This window comes from Amphiprion ocellaris, chromosome 18, assembly GCF_022539595.1.
Source record: "Amphiprion ocellaris isolate individual 3 ecotype Okinawa chromosome 18, ASM2253959v1, whole genome shotgun sequence".
NCBI lineage: Eukaryota > Metazoa > Chordata > Actinopteri > Pomacentridae > Amphiprion > Amphiprion ocellaris.
In genome coordinates, this window is record NC_072783.1 from 32,949,535 (window position 1) to 32,964,446 (window position 14,912).

Sequence of the window (14,912 nt, forward strand, 5' to 3'; positions counted from 1 at the left end):
ACTGCTGAACCCTCTGGAGGTGTCATGGGCTGATCAGCGAAATACAGAAGAAGGAAGACACCCACTGGATAACCCAGAGGATGTCCTCACTCACTGGACCATCCCACAGAGTCTGTTGGGTCTCATGTATTCAAGAAGGGAGATCAACATCTAGTCCTACACAACAGATCTACATGTTTTCATGTTTGAATCCTCGACATGCATTTTTTCTGCTTTACTGTGGTGCCCAGTGCTGATGACATTTGTGAGATATCCTCTTCTCTTAGCAACATCTAATTAATTAAATAACCTCTCTAATCTCATTAAAGACGCCTCTGCAACATCAAATTTGCACAACTTTGTGTGTTCTGCAGCTTTACCCACATCTTGACTGACCTTCGTGTCCTTCTGCAGACACAAAGAATTGCATCTCATATGTTGTTCATTATGGAGGCTCTTATTGTGCATTTGCCAACAAAGACTGAGCCACACTGAGAGCATCTTTAGAATCATTTTCTCTGTTGCTCTGGGTTTAGAGGTCCTCGTCAGTCTTTGGAATCTCCTGCAATCTGCTGAAGTGATGCCCGTCAACCAAAGTTAATAGGATGTTTGAGAGCTTTGCATTTTAACGAGTGCCATTTTATTATTATTACTGTATATATCCAGTCTAGCACTTGAAGAAGAGGCGGGAGAGGAACAATAAAAAAAAAAAAATCACTGCACTTAGCAACAACATCCTAACTGCAAATTCAGGCCAGTGGGAGAGCAGAAAAACAGAAACTCACACACATAAAAGAACCATTAAATGTACTCTCCATGTAGCGGGGAGAGGTTCATGTGAGAGGTAATGACTATCGATTCTCCACCTTTTCTCTGCTCTGCAGGGATTCCTCGGCCTTCTTTCCTCCCACCCACCCTCCCCGTCTTCCTCGACTAAAAACTCCATCACACTTTTGTCTCCTCCACTTGAAAGACAAACTTTGGCAACAAAAAGCTGTCTGTGTTATTGCAAAGTGTGTGTCGGTGGGTTGTTTATGAGCGTGTAGATATTTCTGTGAATGAGTGGGAGTTACTGATTGAGCTGTATGAATGGAAGTGGCAGGGAAGTGCATCGCTGCTTACATCTAGTGGTGGGTGAGCAAACTGCACACTGGTCTGACTTCTAGTGGGTTATACTGTGAGATTTTAAGCAGGATATTTAATCACAAGTTGGTGTCTAAAACAATGAAGCTTGTATAAATTTCCAAAGTGATGCTGAACAATGTCTTTTGACCAGTTTTGTTGGACAAAGCTGCACAGAATGTCTCATATTCTGCAGGTTTTCTTTTTTTGTTGGTGTGTTAAAAACTTACTGCTAAAAACAGAATCTTGATTTCTTACACAGCCTGCACCATACAGAACTACACATGCATTTTTCCCCCAACAGAAGGGGAAATAAATAATTTAAAGGTTTAGGTTCTCCAGGAAAACGCAAAAAAAAAAAAAAAACAACAACAAAAAACATCAGATTAAAAGGCACAACAGATGTATGCAGGAAGACACACAATAACCCTGCTTCTGTTGCCAAAATGCACACAAAATAATGGTGCCTAAATAATTCAGCAACCTATATAATACTGAATATACATTTTTATAAATAATACATTAATGTACATAATATCTATTTTTACTTTGTGCCATTTTAACTGAATGAATCAGATGAGAACGCTATCTCAAACTATTGAAGTCAACCCATCTGTACATCTCCACCACTCTACCAGCTCTACCATTTTCTCATCAGTTTTGCATAACTTTATTTACATTGTTTATTGTTGATTGAAAATGTGCAAGACTTGTAAACATTTAGTTCTTCTGACTGATCAGTTTGCCGATACTGGTATCTATATTTACTTAAATCCACTTTCTCATGAAACCACAACAGAGTAAAAACTGTGTACAGACTACTTTTCCATTTCACCACTAAACATCACACTAATTTAATAACACAAAATACAATCCACAATAAAACCATCATGAAATATTATAGATTGACATAACATTTTATTGATCATAATCTACCCTGCAGATACTCTCTATAAAGTAACTAAATCACTTCAACCAGTAAAAAAGTTCTGAACATGTAAATGGTCAATAATTATAAACATATTATCAATGTTATTTTAAATGTGCCATTCTGCATAGAGAGTACTTCTGGTGTTTTAAGTGGATTTTGATGCCAGCACTTTTCCCCAAGTATTAAGTTAAACATCTGACTTTTACTTGTAACAAAAATATTTCTGCACTGTGTTAGTCAAGATCTGAGTAATTCTTCCACCAGTACTCTGCATAATCTTTACATATTTTTGCCCAACTGGTTGCATAAATACATATAGAACTATTTTTTCAGTCCAAGTGCTGCAATATTTTTACAAAATAATCTTGTTTATGGACCAAAGTGTTTGGGTTGGCTAAATCACAGAGATAGTTATTTCCATTGAATATAATTATCCTTTTTTTTGACGTCCATCTATCGGCGTCTAAAAACCCATCTCTCTGTACATATTTAGAATTTATTTCAATGAAAACAATCCTATCCTACTTTAAGTTGGCTTATAAGTAGCTCCACACTATTGTTTTGTCTAAACTGTTTCCTCTCTATCCACTCATCTCTGCCCACTCTCTGCAGCTTGAGCACACCAGCTCACCTACAACTTTGTCCAAAAGCTGTAAAACTTTGCTACGCTACACAATGGCACATTGTAGTATGGAGCGATTCATCCATGCATGTTTGAGCCCTAAGTCGATTTTGAAAAAGAATGATGACATGGAAAGACCCACACTACAAGCTGACAGGATTGGTTGCTAAAGTTCGTTTCCTGAAAGTTTCTGGAAATGCTTAGACATTACATTAACTGCTTGTTGTCTTATGATGCGTCCTCTAGAATAGAAAAAAGCATCATATGGACATATTAACAAGCAAAAAAAAAGGTGAGCATGTTTTTTTTTGGGACTGGACTATGCAAGGGTACTTCAAAACATTTTTGACCTCACCAAGCAGAAAGATTGTTCTATCATAGTTTCCATCCATGTTCAAGCTTTGCTATCCCTTCGTGAAAGAAGGTCACATCTTAAGCCTCCAGACTCTCCTGAACAGCATGCATGACCTTATAAACTATGAACATGGGATTTCTGTTTCAGAAACTGATAGAAGTCAGATGGTGCAGGTCCAGTGAGTAAAGGCATATGAGGCAACCGTTCAAAGCCACATTTAGCTGCTTCTGCCACCTGTGCTGGTGGACGGACTGATCGTCCTAGAGCAGCAACATGGAGCTTGAAGATTTAGTTTTTGCAAAAAGTGACGTATGGCTTTATAGTACAGTGGTCCCTCATCTATCGTGGGGGTTAGGTTCTAGAACTCCCACCATAGATGAAAATCCATGAAGCAGTGACCTTATATTTATTATTTCTATATATTTAAAGGCTTTGTAAACCCTCTCCACACTGTTATTAACCTTTCCCACACTCTTCTAAATACTTTCTACACTCTTAAACCTACATAATTTTAACAACATATAAAATTCTATATGCAGCAACCAGATATCATATTTTTAAATATTGTTTTAATATTTTTTTAGGCTAGAAAATGCTTGTTTTACTGCACAAAAACACCTTTATACTGCAAATCCCGCGATATAGTGAAAAATCCGTGATACAAAATTAGATACACAATTTGAAAATCCACGATGCGGAGATTAAAAGTGAACCGCGATATGGTGAGGGATGACTGTATATGGTACCTTGCTTCCGGGTATGGCTGAAAACTTTTTGAAGCATCCTTGTTTGAAAGGTAGATTTCTTTTGTTTTCCCCAAACAAATAATGCAGCAGACGTGTTATGGTGGTTACGCCCCCTGTGGGAGTGCATTGGTAATAACTTTATTGCAAAAATACAGGTTCCCTCTTTCCCCGAGCAACATCACCCCAGAACTGACACACACAGTCTACACACACCCACAAAGAAACCGTGTTCATCACTCCATCCTCCTCCTCCTTCGTCTCCGACCGTCACTTCACTCGCAAACACACAACTCTCATCCTCCACATTCATTCGCTCTCTTTCGCCCTCTCGGACCTCCTCGTTGCTCTCTTTTTGCATTCCATTGGTTGAAAACATTAGCAGTAGATGCAGAACAACAACGTTCACCAGCAGCATTAAAACATGAGATCACCTCGTCTCCGAGTCTCTGCCAGAGTCCATGAGATCGCCCATGGGTGGGTGTGTCTGCCTCCTGACTGTCTCTGATACAGGATTGTGAGGGAAGGTTGATTTGCATAGCGGACTCATGCGCTACAATTGGCTACATTCTCCCACATCCAGAACCCAAAAACAAACAAACAAAATACAACAAAATCTAAATGAAAAATTAAAATTGTTAAATACACTCTCTGAGTTAAGTGCCAACCTTTGGTTTAGCTATCAATCAACATCAGTAAATTCTTGAAGAACTTTACATTGGCCATTTGTTGTATAAGGACTTTGTTAATTTATATGATCTTTAATAGAATAAAGCATATAATAAATGTAACTCTATACATGTCAGAATGCTACTCAATAAAGAGGGGAGTGAATTAAGTCATAACTGTAGAATAACTGTTCATACAACTGAGGAATGGTTGACATCTCTGAAGAAGATAGCTCACTGGCTGAAAATATACCTCTAATACATATATATCATATAAAGCATATTCATATTAGACATGTCACTGTCTCAGGCTGAAGATGAGCATTTTTCACTATTCACATCTGAGGTCTCGAAACCAGTTTCAGTGGGAGGGAGAGAAATAAAAAGAAATTTATAAGCGCCACTGAAGTTCACCTGAGGCCTTGAAGTTAAAACAAACGCCATCGACTTCTCTCCAGCTGCTTCTCAGTCTAATAGCCTTCGGAAAGTGCACTTCTGCCAAGAAAAAAAACCTTGCCAAGTGCACTTGAGTCATCTGCTTTCATTGATAAAGCCTAAGAGAAGGGTTTTTCTAACCTACATTCTCTCGCTCGCTCGCTCGCTCGCTCGCTCGCTCGCTCGCTCGCTCTCGACTTTCCTCCCCTGCTGGCCTATTTGTGGTGCTACCATTTCCTGTTCGGAACAAAGAAAGTCAAGCAAGAATAAAAACGACAGCAAGGAGGAAAGATAGAAAGAAAAGAACCAGGAACGAAGCAGAGAAAAAAGAAAGCGCTTTTCTTGTTTAATCTCCCGGTAGAAACGGGAGAGCTGTCATTAGGTTCGGCGAGCAGTTTGGGGGGCAGAAACTCCAGCTAGACACTTGTGAAGTGCACTCCACTCCTATTTGAAATGCAGACATGAGGAAGTACCACTTCTAGTTTATCAATATTCGTTAATTATCATTATCAACATTCCATAAGGTCTTATTAATTAACATACAGGTTTCATACATGAGTTTTCTGTACATGACTTTTAGTTATTTAGAGAGTTCAGTCTCTGCGGATTTACTGTGCGCACACACAGGAAGAAAACTCGAAAAGAAAAAGACAAAATATATGGCTGTCCATCGGAAACAGACCCAGTTCAGCTACGTGTGCGTCCATCAGGAAATGCCCGTGAAGAAAGAGGAAGAGGCGTGGCTACTTGGTTGGAGTCTCCCCCTGAGCTGAGGGTCCCGTGGCGGTTGGAGTCTGCTGAAACCCCGGCCGGTCAGCGACACCTTTCCGACTGCACGGGGAAAAAACCCTCGCAAAAACCCAGGGGAAGACGAGAAACAGTCCCGGGAAGTAAAGGGGGGAAAGGCTGAGGTTGTAGTTGGGGGTCAGAGTGACTGCATAGACAGAATAGTAGGCTGAGGGGGGAGGAAAGAGGGAGGAAGGCCAGGAGGGGCTAAGCAGGGTGCTGCAGGCGCTGAGGGAGGCTCTACGTCAGTGCAGATGTGCATGTGTGCGTGCATGTGTTTACGTTTGCATGTCGTTTTGAGGAGGGAGGAGGAGGAACAGGATGAGGAGTCGAGTCGATCCTCCTGAGCCGATTTCAGGTCCGTCGAGGCGAGGCTGTCGGGGGGACGCCGGCGCTGCTGCTGCTGCTGCTGCCCCACGTGGAGGTGGAGGCGGTGGGACGTTTTAGTGAAACACAGCAGGACTCTGGTCTGAAGACAGCTTGACCCCCGTCAGACACAGCCAGAAACTCCCTGCACCGCCCGACAGCTCCTGGACAACAGAGGACAAGATGGAGGTCAGATCAGATCAGCAAGACGGTGCATGTGAAGTTTCAGAGAATGAGAGAACAGTTCAAAAAAATACTCAGATGTGTCCTTTTTTTAGCAGCACGGACCAGTTTCAAGTAAGACAATTTTCTACAAATCAGTCATCATGCACAAAACAAATAATAATCTTATAAAAAACAACTTTTAATCATTATCGTTAAAAAATGTGTCCTAAGCAAATAAAATAACTTTTTATTGCTAAATATGTATAAAAAATGACCCACAGCCTGGTACTGGTTCACGGCCTGGGGGCTGGGGACTGCTGCTTTAGGCGTTTAATTAGATATCAGAGCAGTACAAAGGTGCACCTCAAGTTTAGGAAATAAACAGTTAAACAAATACATGGTTCACCGAGGGACAGTTTAGTCCTTAGATACCAGTTTGATCTAACCATGCATGTTCAGAGATGTGTTTTAAAATCAAACCCTCTGAACCTAAAATGCTGCTGGAGGATGTGAAAGGTATGTTGTGTAGAAAAAAAAAAATCTCAAAAATGACCCCATTTGTCAAACCTAGAACAATAAACACACAAAGAAAGAATCGTGGGATTTTCAACTTTCCAACAGTCCTTGAACTGCTCAGCCACTCCATTGGAAAAATTAACTAAATCTGAGCTAAAAATGATGATGTTTCTTCAAAGAAAAAAAGTTGAAAATGTCTGCTACCACCAGATTTCTGTTTTTAAAAAAATTCAAAAAATAAAAATTATGCACTTCTTGGTGTAACTGAAAAGCTCCTAATGACTCAGCTGTGACCAACAGTCATGTGACAAAAATGCAGGGAATTTTTAGCTGAACTGCAGGCAGTGTTCAGCAGATAGGAACAAGTATGGAAGCAAAATGAAAATATAAGTAGTTAAATAGTATTTAAAGCCACGCTTTTTCTTTTTTGTTGTAATTGAAAAAATTGACATGATGATTCATTTTTTAAAAACATTTTTGCACATTAAATAATCAAAGAAATTAAACTTGTATTTTGTTCATGATTTATGCCATAAAAATTTGGTCACATTGCACAGAAAAGACATTTGAGTCCTTGAAAAAATGTTTTTCTTTCATAAATAAGGACATTTCTAAGTGACCCCAAACTTTTGAGTAGTAGTGTATCTAAAAACATATCACCTGATACATCGATATCAGGCTCTACAGAAAACCAAGATGTCCTAAAAATGTTGGACAAAAGTGCACATGTGATTATGCTCCCTGCCTATGGGGGTTTATGGGTAATAAAGCATGGTGTATTTGCTCAAGGTGTCTGATTATTAAGGCGTTTGTGACTGACTGGCATCACCAGTAACCGTGGCCAATCCTTTGTTTACATCTGCTGTCTCACAGGTGTTGCAAAGCGAGAACACAACTTGTGGCATAAAGCTAGGATTGCTAATATTGAATATTTGTCTTTCGAAATGCAGCATAATCAACCAATAACAGATTAACTGATAACACAGATTGAGCACAGTGGACTTCTGACCCTTTTTGTCGACGACCACATGTGCTGCCATTGTGGTACTGTTACATATGCCACTAAGATATAAAAAGGCTGCCCAAGTCGATGTTCACGAGTTTCGAGTTTTAGCTGGAGGTCATTAAGCATCATGGAAGTCTTTGTCATGGTGGCCCTTTAAGAGCTAAAACCCCAAAAATGCTCTAAACTAAACTGAAACTTAAACTAGAAACATGGTTTTGGTTTGAATCCGCAGATACTGAATATTAAATAACTCAAATCAGATCGGACTCGGGGCAGAAACACTTTATCAGATAAGATAAAGATAAAGTTCTTTATTTCTCCCCACTCCAGGGGAAATTTACATTGTTACAGCAGCTTTATTTACAATATATACAAGGGTGAAAAAATTTTTTAACAGAAAAAATAAAAATAAAGTTTAAAAGTGCAAAGATCAGGACCTCCCTAACATTTGCTATGTAACTTGTTAAACCTATACAGACTTAAAATAAATCAGACAGTCTAGAGGTTTGGTGCGCTGTTTTTGTTTTGCTGCAATATCACATCTTTGCAATAATTAGGAGCTGACAGCAACTGACATGACAATTATATTCAAGCGTAGAACTTTCTCTTTGTACCAGCAGTTAGAGTTAGTTGTTCTAAACTGTTATCTGAGAAAAACACAGGAAGTATTACCTATAACAGATATTCAACAGTGTATCTACTTGAGAGAATTAGGATGTGGCACAGACAACAACCTCTTGTACAAATACATTAGCCTCAGCACCCACTGTGAGGTGCGATTTTTTACACTGTGAAACCAAAGGAGTGTAAAAACCTGAACCAATGCCTCTGCTTGTCAGACTATTTGCCACATTTTGAGCTTTAAAAAAAAAAAACCTTAAATGACGCAAATAAAACAGACAAGTCTCTACTTCATTTATGATCAAGTTGTCACCTTCAAAAAGACCAACAGTTGTTTTTTAATCTAAACAAGAGTTAAAACAACAGTTGAATGACTGTTTACTGAAACAAAATTTGTATATGATTCATAGATGTATTTCTGCTTATGTAAATTTTATAATTGCAGTATTATCGGTATATATAGCTGTTGTCATCATGTCTGTTTCTGTTTGTTATATTAGGAGAGAATGAAAATCAGCAAACTGGAACACATCATAGTTTGACAAAACCTTTTTACTTTACTATTTTAACCCTTTGATGCACAATATGGGTCAAAAGTGACCCAAATCCAATGGAAAACGGGTTTCTCCTGATCCACACTGCACATCAAGGGGTTAAGGAAATGTTTGTTTTTATTTTTTATCACGAAGATTTGGACCAAGAGTTATTGTGATGGTGGTTACATCATTAACTAACAGAGAAGTGTAAGTTTGCATAATACTGGCAAAATTTGTCTCTATTTTTAAACATAAATTAACAGAATTTTTACTTTTTTTTATTGTAGATCAAGGCCTGAGTAATCGCAGCTAGTGCTTTTTCTGTTATTTTATGGATTTATTTAACATTTGCTGTTTTTGTGCTTCAGATATACCCTTATACAATAAAAATAACGATTAATATGCCAGAAAATGTTGTTTATAGCAGTAGATACATCATTTAAAAGCAGTAAATGTTGTAGTTTTTACTATAGATACACAAATTCAAAATAGAAAATCAATTTTAATTGTTTTCCCCGCTATGATGGCGACACTTAATTGACTTGTGGACACACTTAATTAACAAATAAATTGCTGTTTTGTTAAATATGGGACAAAGTCTGGGCAATGACTTACTTTACAGATGGATTTCTCAAAATGTATGGTTACATTTCCTTCATAAGATTTAATCTTCCCAGATGAAATTTTAAAGACATTTGACATATTTGCTGAGGGATGAAAGTCACTGCTGGCCCTTAGCTGTTCTTATAAATCAGTACCCGGCATACAGCTTTGTGCAAATTGGAGCTTCGCCTACTTTTGTGCCAGATGAGTCCGGTTTGCCAGAAGCTAAATGTTCAGCAGAAAATTAATAAAAAACACAGAAAAGACTTTGCTATTCTGATATGATTCATAATTTTCTGCCAAACACTCTCACCTGGTACACAAAGCAGCGCAGTTAGAAGTCCAGTAAGTGCAGATGAGCAGCATTTTCCTTTACAGAAAACTTAGTGCAACGTGATTGGAGCTCAGCGCAGTGTTTACCTGTGAAGCGGTGGAGGGAGGTGGTGATGAAGGTGTTGGTGATGAGGAGGATGGAGGAGATGATGGTGGTGGAATAGCAACAGGGACTCAGAAGAGAGGAAGTAAGCAAGGAGAGGCACTGACATCAGCCTGCTTCACCTTTGAGAGAGACGGAGGACAGACAGAAGAAGAAGCAGAGAGAGTCGGAGGACAGATCGGAGACAGAAAAGCAGGACAGAAGGAAGACGAACAATGCGTAAAGCAATGCGTAAAATGCGGGACAATCGGGCAGGTGCAGTTCAATAGCATGGCCACAAGGAGGCAGCAGAGCACAGGAAGTGGCACTCACGAAGCTGCGGGTTGCAGTGAGGCGGCTGCGACGCGAGGTCACCACCGTGCCGCTCAGGCTGCGTCCAATCCGCCTCAGGTTCTCCCCATCATCAGGCTCCGCCCCGAAACGCAGATCCCGCAACATCATTGGCTGCAGAGGGAGAAAATGTCTGTCAGACGCTGGCAAATGGATCCAAGTGACGACCTACGAACACGTGAGGGGATTCTGTGTGGAAAGACAGTGGAGGTGTTGCCTTGTTGAGGTAGGTGGGGGTGCTGGTGCAGTCGGCCCCGTACACGCTCCTCTCCATGTCTGCGCTGGGGGTCTTGGAGCGAGCCTGCCCTCCCACCCTGGATATGAGCCTCTCTGATGGGCTGCAGCCTGCAAACACACACAAAGAGATGGTGAACACAGCACGTCTGCAAAACGAGTCACGAGTCGAACACTTCTAATCCCAGCATTCGTCATGAACGTTCCATTAAGTAGCTTGAAAGACAGAATTCCACATAATTTGACAGCACAGTTTGTCAAATCTGCTCCAGCTCTTTACTAAAGCAACACATCACACCCAAGATGACACTTCTGATGATATTTCAACTAATTAAAATTTATCTATGTCTGGTGCATCAGATTCTAAACATTTTCTTGCTATTTATCTTTGGAAACTTTGTGTTTTTGGCAGGAATGTACTAAAGTTTTGCGAGTTAGTTGAGTAATGAGATTGCACTCCGAGATGCCTCTTCAAGGGCAGGAGTGAAAAAAACTCACTGATGATGTTTATTTTAAAAAATCGACACAAAAAAAGTTAAAAGAGTAAAATCCCCCAAACTGTGTGCAAAAGTACTCAGTGCTGTATCCCTAACTATACACAGCTTAGATTAATCTCTGTAGTAAACCCTGATGCAGTTAGTTACAGTAAATTAACCCACTTTTACACAAACATTTAATGACAAAATGCCACTGCCTATTGAACTTAACAAGATGTTTTCAGAGCTAAACAGCAGTGAACGTTTGAAGTATAATTTTGCCACTTTTACTGTGTGAACATGCAACAAACTTACAACCTGCTAAGAGTTCAGTCTATCTACGATAATATGGAGTTTGAAAGATTTTTAGCTTATTTCAAACAGTGAGCTTTTGCACAAATTAAGTCACAGTTTGCACGTGTGACTTTGTGCATTTATAACCTTGCCTCTTGCAGTAATCGAACTTCATAACTGTAAATAAATTAGATTTTCTGTTCCGCAGCCCAAAGATATTGTCTCCAATGTTTTTGCTTAATGAATGACCTACATGATAAATTGATTGCGAAAATTGTTGACAATAAACATTCGCAGGATTGATTAATTGATTAAGCCAATGAGTGTCTGCTACACTGTTTTCCAATCCATTTAAATTATAAACTGTTCATGTGTGTCACTGTGATGTTGTTTAGCGAATAAAAACCATTTCTCTAAATTGATTGTATGTGTGTACCTGTTTTCCCAGCCAGCAGACTGGCCTGGTAAAGGGAGTCGAGTTCCGACAGCTCGGCCTCTTCACGCTCACAGCAGGGATCGCTGTGTCGCCCCGGGGCATGCTGGGAGCTGTAGTGCCCAGGAGAGGACTGACAACTGTAGCTGTAGTTCTGACTGCTGGACATTGGAGGCCTGATGGGAACGCAGCGGTCCGGGGGCGTGTCGTAAGGCGTCACCACGGCGTCAGGGCGGTCCAAGCTCCAGGAGGACCAATGACGGGTGGCGCCGTCAGAGGGCGTGGCTCTGTACCTGGGCAGGTGCTGAGAAGCGGCGGCGGCAGTGGGAGAAGGGGGCTGGGGCGGCTGCCAGAGCGGCGTGACGGGAGGCTTCCTCTCACCGGGAGCTTCCAGAGGGGCAGACGGGGGAGGCGTGGAGGGCGGAGGGGGAGGTGGAGGGTGTGTGTGCGTGGGGTGGAGGTGTGAGGAGGTGTGTGTGGCGCTGTGTGTATCCCAGAGACGCAGAGGAAGGGAGGGCAGAGAGATGGCTAAGTGCTTCCCCAGGGGTCTGACGCTCACCCCCCCGGCCTGCAGCAGCTCACACAGCCTCACCCCCGTCCCCTCCCGCCCGTCCTCGCCTCCCTCCCCGCCTCCTCTCCTCCCGCCCCCGTCCTCCGCCGCCTCCGCAGGGGCGCAGGGGTGAGCGATGCTGAGGCTGAGCGGGGGTCGAGGGGGCCGGTAGGGCGGAGGGGGCGGGGCCTGGCCAGGCGTCGCCTGGTCCTCTTCCTCCTCCTGATTGGGCGTCAGCAGTACTTGGACCGGGCCAGGCTGTTCACTGGAGGACAAAAGACAGGAGGTGGGTGTCAGTCAGCCTGCAGCAGGACCAATGAAAATAAATAAATAAACAACAACAAAAAAAACCCAGCTGCTCTGACGTCAGGTGAGTTACTGCATAGAGGGAAGGTCACAACAAGCACATACACTCATAGCAAACAGCCGCAGACGCACTGATGCAGCCGTGTGCAAGCATCACTTTGTGTATGGGATTTCACAGCCATGCTGTTCATGAGTCAGGCAACAAGCTCAGCTCCACAGAGTGACGCATCACAAACTTATCTGAACGCTTCTCAAACAAGCACACATTTGACTTTAATCAGATTTTCAAAGCGGCAATCTTTGCTGCTCCAAGTGCCGGTTGCAGTTTATCAAGACTGGAAATGAATGTGGCTCCTGCGATATAAGAGTAATACAGCTTCCCCAGGCCACTAAATCACTGTATGGATTTACATACACTGATATGTGGAGGATATGATGTATGTTGAACATTAGTGGATCCTCTCTGCAGAGACATGCTACACGCTCTGTGTGTGTGTGTGTGTGTGTGTGTGTGTGTGTGTGTGTGTGTGTGTGTGTGTGTGTGTGTGTGTGTGTGTGTGTGTGTGTAAACAGCACCTCTGTAAATTTGTGTGCGTCTATTTTTGTGCTCGGACACACGTGTCTATGTGGGTGCCAGCCCCCGTCCCCCATATTAACTCTCCTGTCTCTTTTCAGCCTCAGTAATTACCCAGCAGGCTTTGCAGCAGTGAGCTATAAATCAGAGGCTTATGTTGATCAATAGAGGAGAGGAGGAAGGTAATAAAAGAGGCTGAGCTTTACCTCCACCTCCTCTTTTCCCTTCACTCCCGCTGCTAACGGTTTGGATTTACAATTTTTTATTATTATTTCAGAGTTTTACTCCAGTTTAAGCTGCGTTCTAATGAAACACAGACTGAATATGAATATATCATGTTCAATATGGACATGAAAAAGTTAGCACAGCCAATCATGGTCTCTGTAATTACCACAAGTTCAGATGGTTCAGTGCAGCACAAAGACTCCTCACAAGATCTGACAAAAGTAGATTTGAGAATTTTAATGACTATCTTTAACCCTCTGAACCTCAGCACCCGATAGTGGGTTTGAAAAGCATATTATTTTTTAAAAATTACCAAAATTAGACCATTTATCAGATCCAGAAAATGTAAAAGCAGAACAAATAGTTGAATTTTCATTTGTGACCTGCAGTGTTGTTAAACCTCAGCAAATCAAAGCTTAAACTTGTGATACTTCATCAAAATAACTTTATTTTGTTTGTCTCATTTAAAGATTTGTAAGCTGTTTGCTCATATCATATAAAATAATTATGAAATCTTTGGCACGGCCAATCAAGCCACTGGTAGCTCAGCTGTGACCAACAGTCACATGACAAAAAAAAAAAAAAAAAAAATCAGTCCATTTTGGATGAACTAGGTTGAACTGCAGGCTGTGTTTATACAGAGTTAATAGGAAAAAAGTACAGAAACGGATAAAAAATTAAGTATTTAAATATTTTAGCATATATATGGTCGGACTGTAAAGACAAGTATTTATACTGCAGTGAAAAATGAGTTCACAGTGAAGAAAACTACGACAGGCAGATAATATTTCTACTTCATAAGAACCAGATTTTAGCCTAAGATCCTCAGAGAAGCCTTATTAATTATATTATGTAATGTCTTTTGTCATGTATCTCATTTTTATTTGTCTTTATATTACTTCATTGATATTGTAGATCACTATATTATCTGCATTTCATTTATTATTTGTTCAATGAATCCTTTGGTGTACAAAAAGCCAGGAAATAGTGGAATATGATATAATATAATTAAGCCAAAGTTGATCTTTGGATAATTTGTTTGTCCCAGCAGTTCAAAACCTAAAGATATCAAAGTTACAAGGCAAAGGACTGCAGTAAATTTCATAACAATGAAGCTGGAACAAGGGAAGCTCCTGCAAGTTCTTCTTGAAAAACGGTTGTGGTGATTCATTGTCAAAACAGCCAAATGGCTAAATCAATTAATCGACTAATCCTTTTAGCTCTAAAAGGTATTATTATATCATTTTTTTAAGCTGAGGGCAGTTATCCATCTAAAAGTGCACTTTCTGATGACTCCTTATCAGTGAGCCTTTGGTTCCTAATTGTATGAGGTGCTTAGACGCCATTATATGACCTCAGAAGTCTGGCTAATACCATATAATCATTATTTCTAATATATTAAATGCCATTAGAGCATTATCTGAGGTTCTAAGCACATTGCCTCACTTGTTCTAAATATTAAATTTGCCATTTTTTCGCTCACTACTGAAATTCCGTTTCCCCTCCTCACACAACAAAACTGACACATCAGAGGGGAAACAGGCTGACTTACTGTAACACACAAACACAGCAGCGAAGAGCAAGAAAACAAGCCACAGCG

The 14,912-nt window shown here is 40.8% G+C and overlaps 1 protein-coding gene across 7 annotated transcripts in view; it reads right to left on the reverse strand.

Annotated features, from left to right (window-relative positions):
* The window catches only part of usp54b (ubiquitin specific peptidase 54b), a 92,328-nt gene that overhangs the window by 21,459 nt on the left and 55,957 nt on the right, over positions 1–14,912 (reverse strand). For 4 of the 7 annotated variants that reach the window (XM_023287957.3, XM_055004643.1, XM_055004642.1 and 1 more), the window contains 4 exons: positions 11,661–12,472; positions 10,438–10,565; positions 10,203–10,334; positions 3,851–6,171 (listed from right to left, as the gene is read on the reverse strand). In XM_023287957.3, coding sequence (XP_023143725.2) covers positions 6,085–6,171; positions 10,203–10,334; positions 10,438–10,565; positions 11,661–12,472 — 1,159 coding nt within the window. In that variant the 3' untranslated portion in view covers positions 3,851–6,084. Of the gene's footprint in view, positions 1–3,850; positions 6,172–9,874; positions 10,013–10,202; positions 10,335–10,437; positions 10,566–11,660; positions 12,473–14,912 lie in introns of those variants that run through there. The other 3 variants (XR_008599507.1, XR_004848767.2, XR_002747158.3) reach the window with 2 other exon arrangements.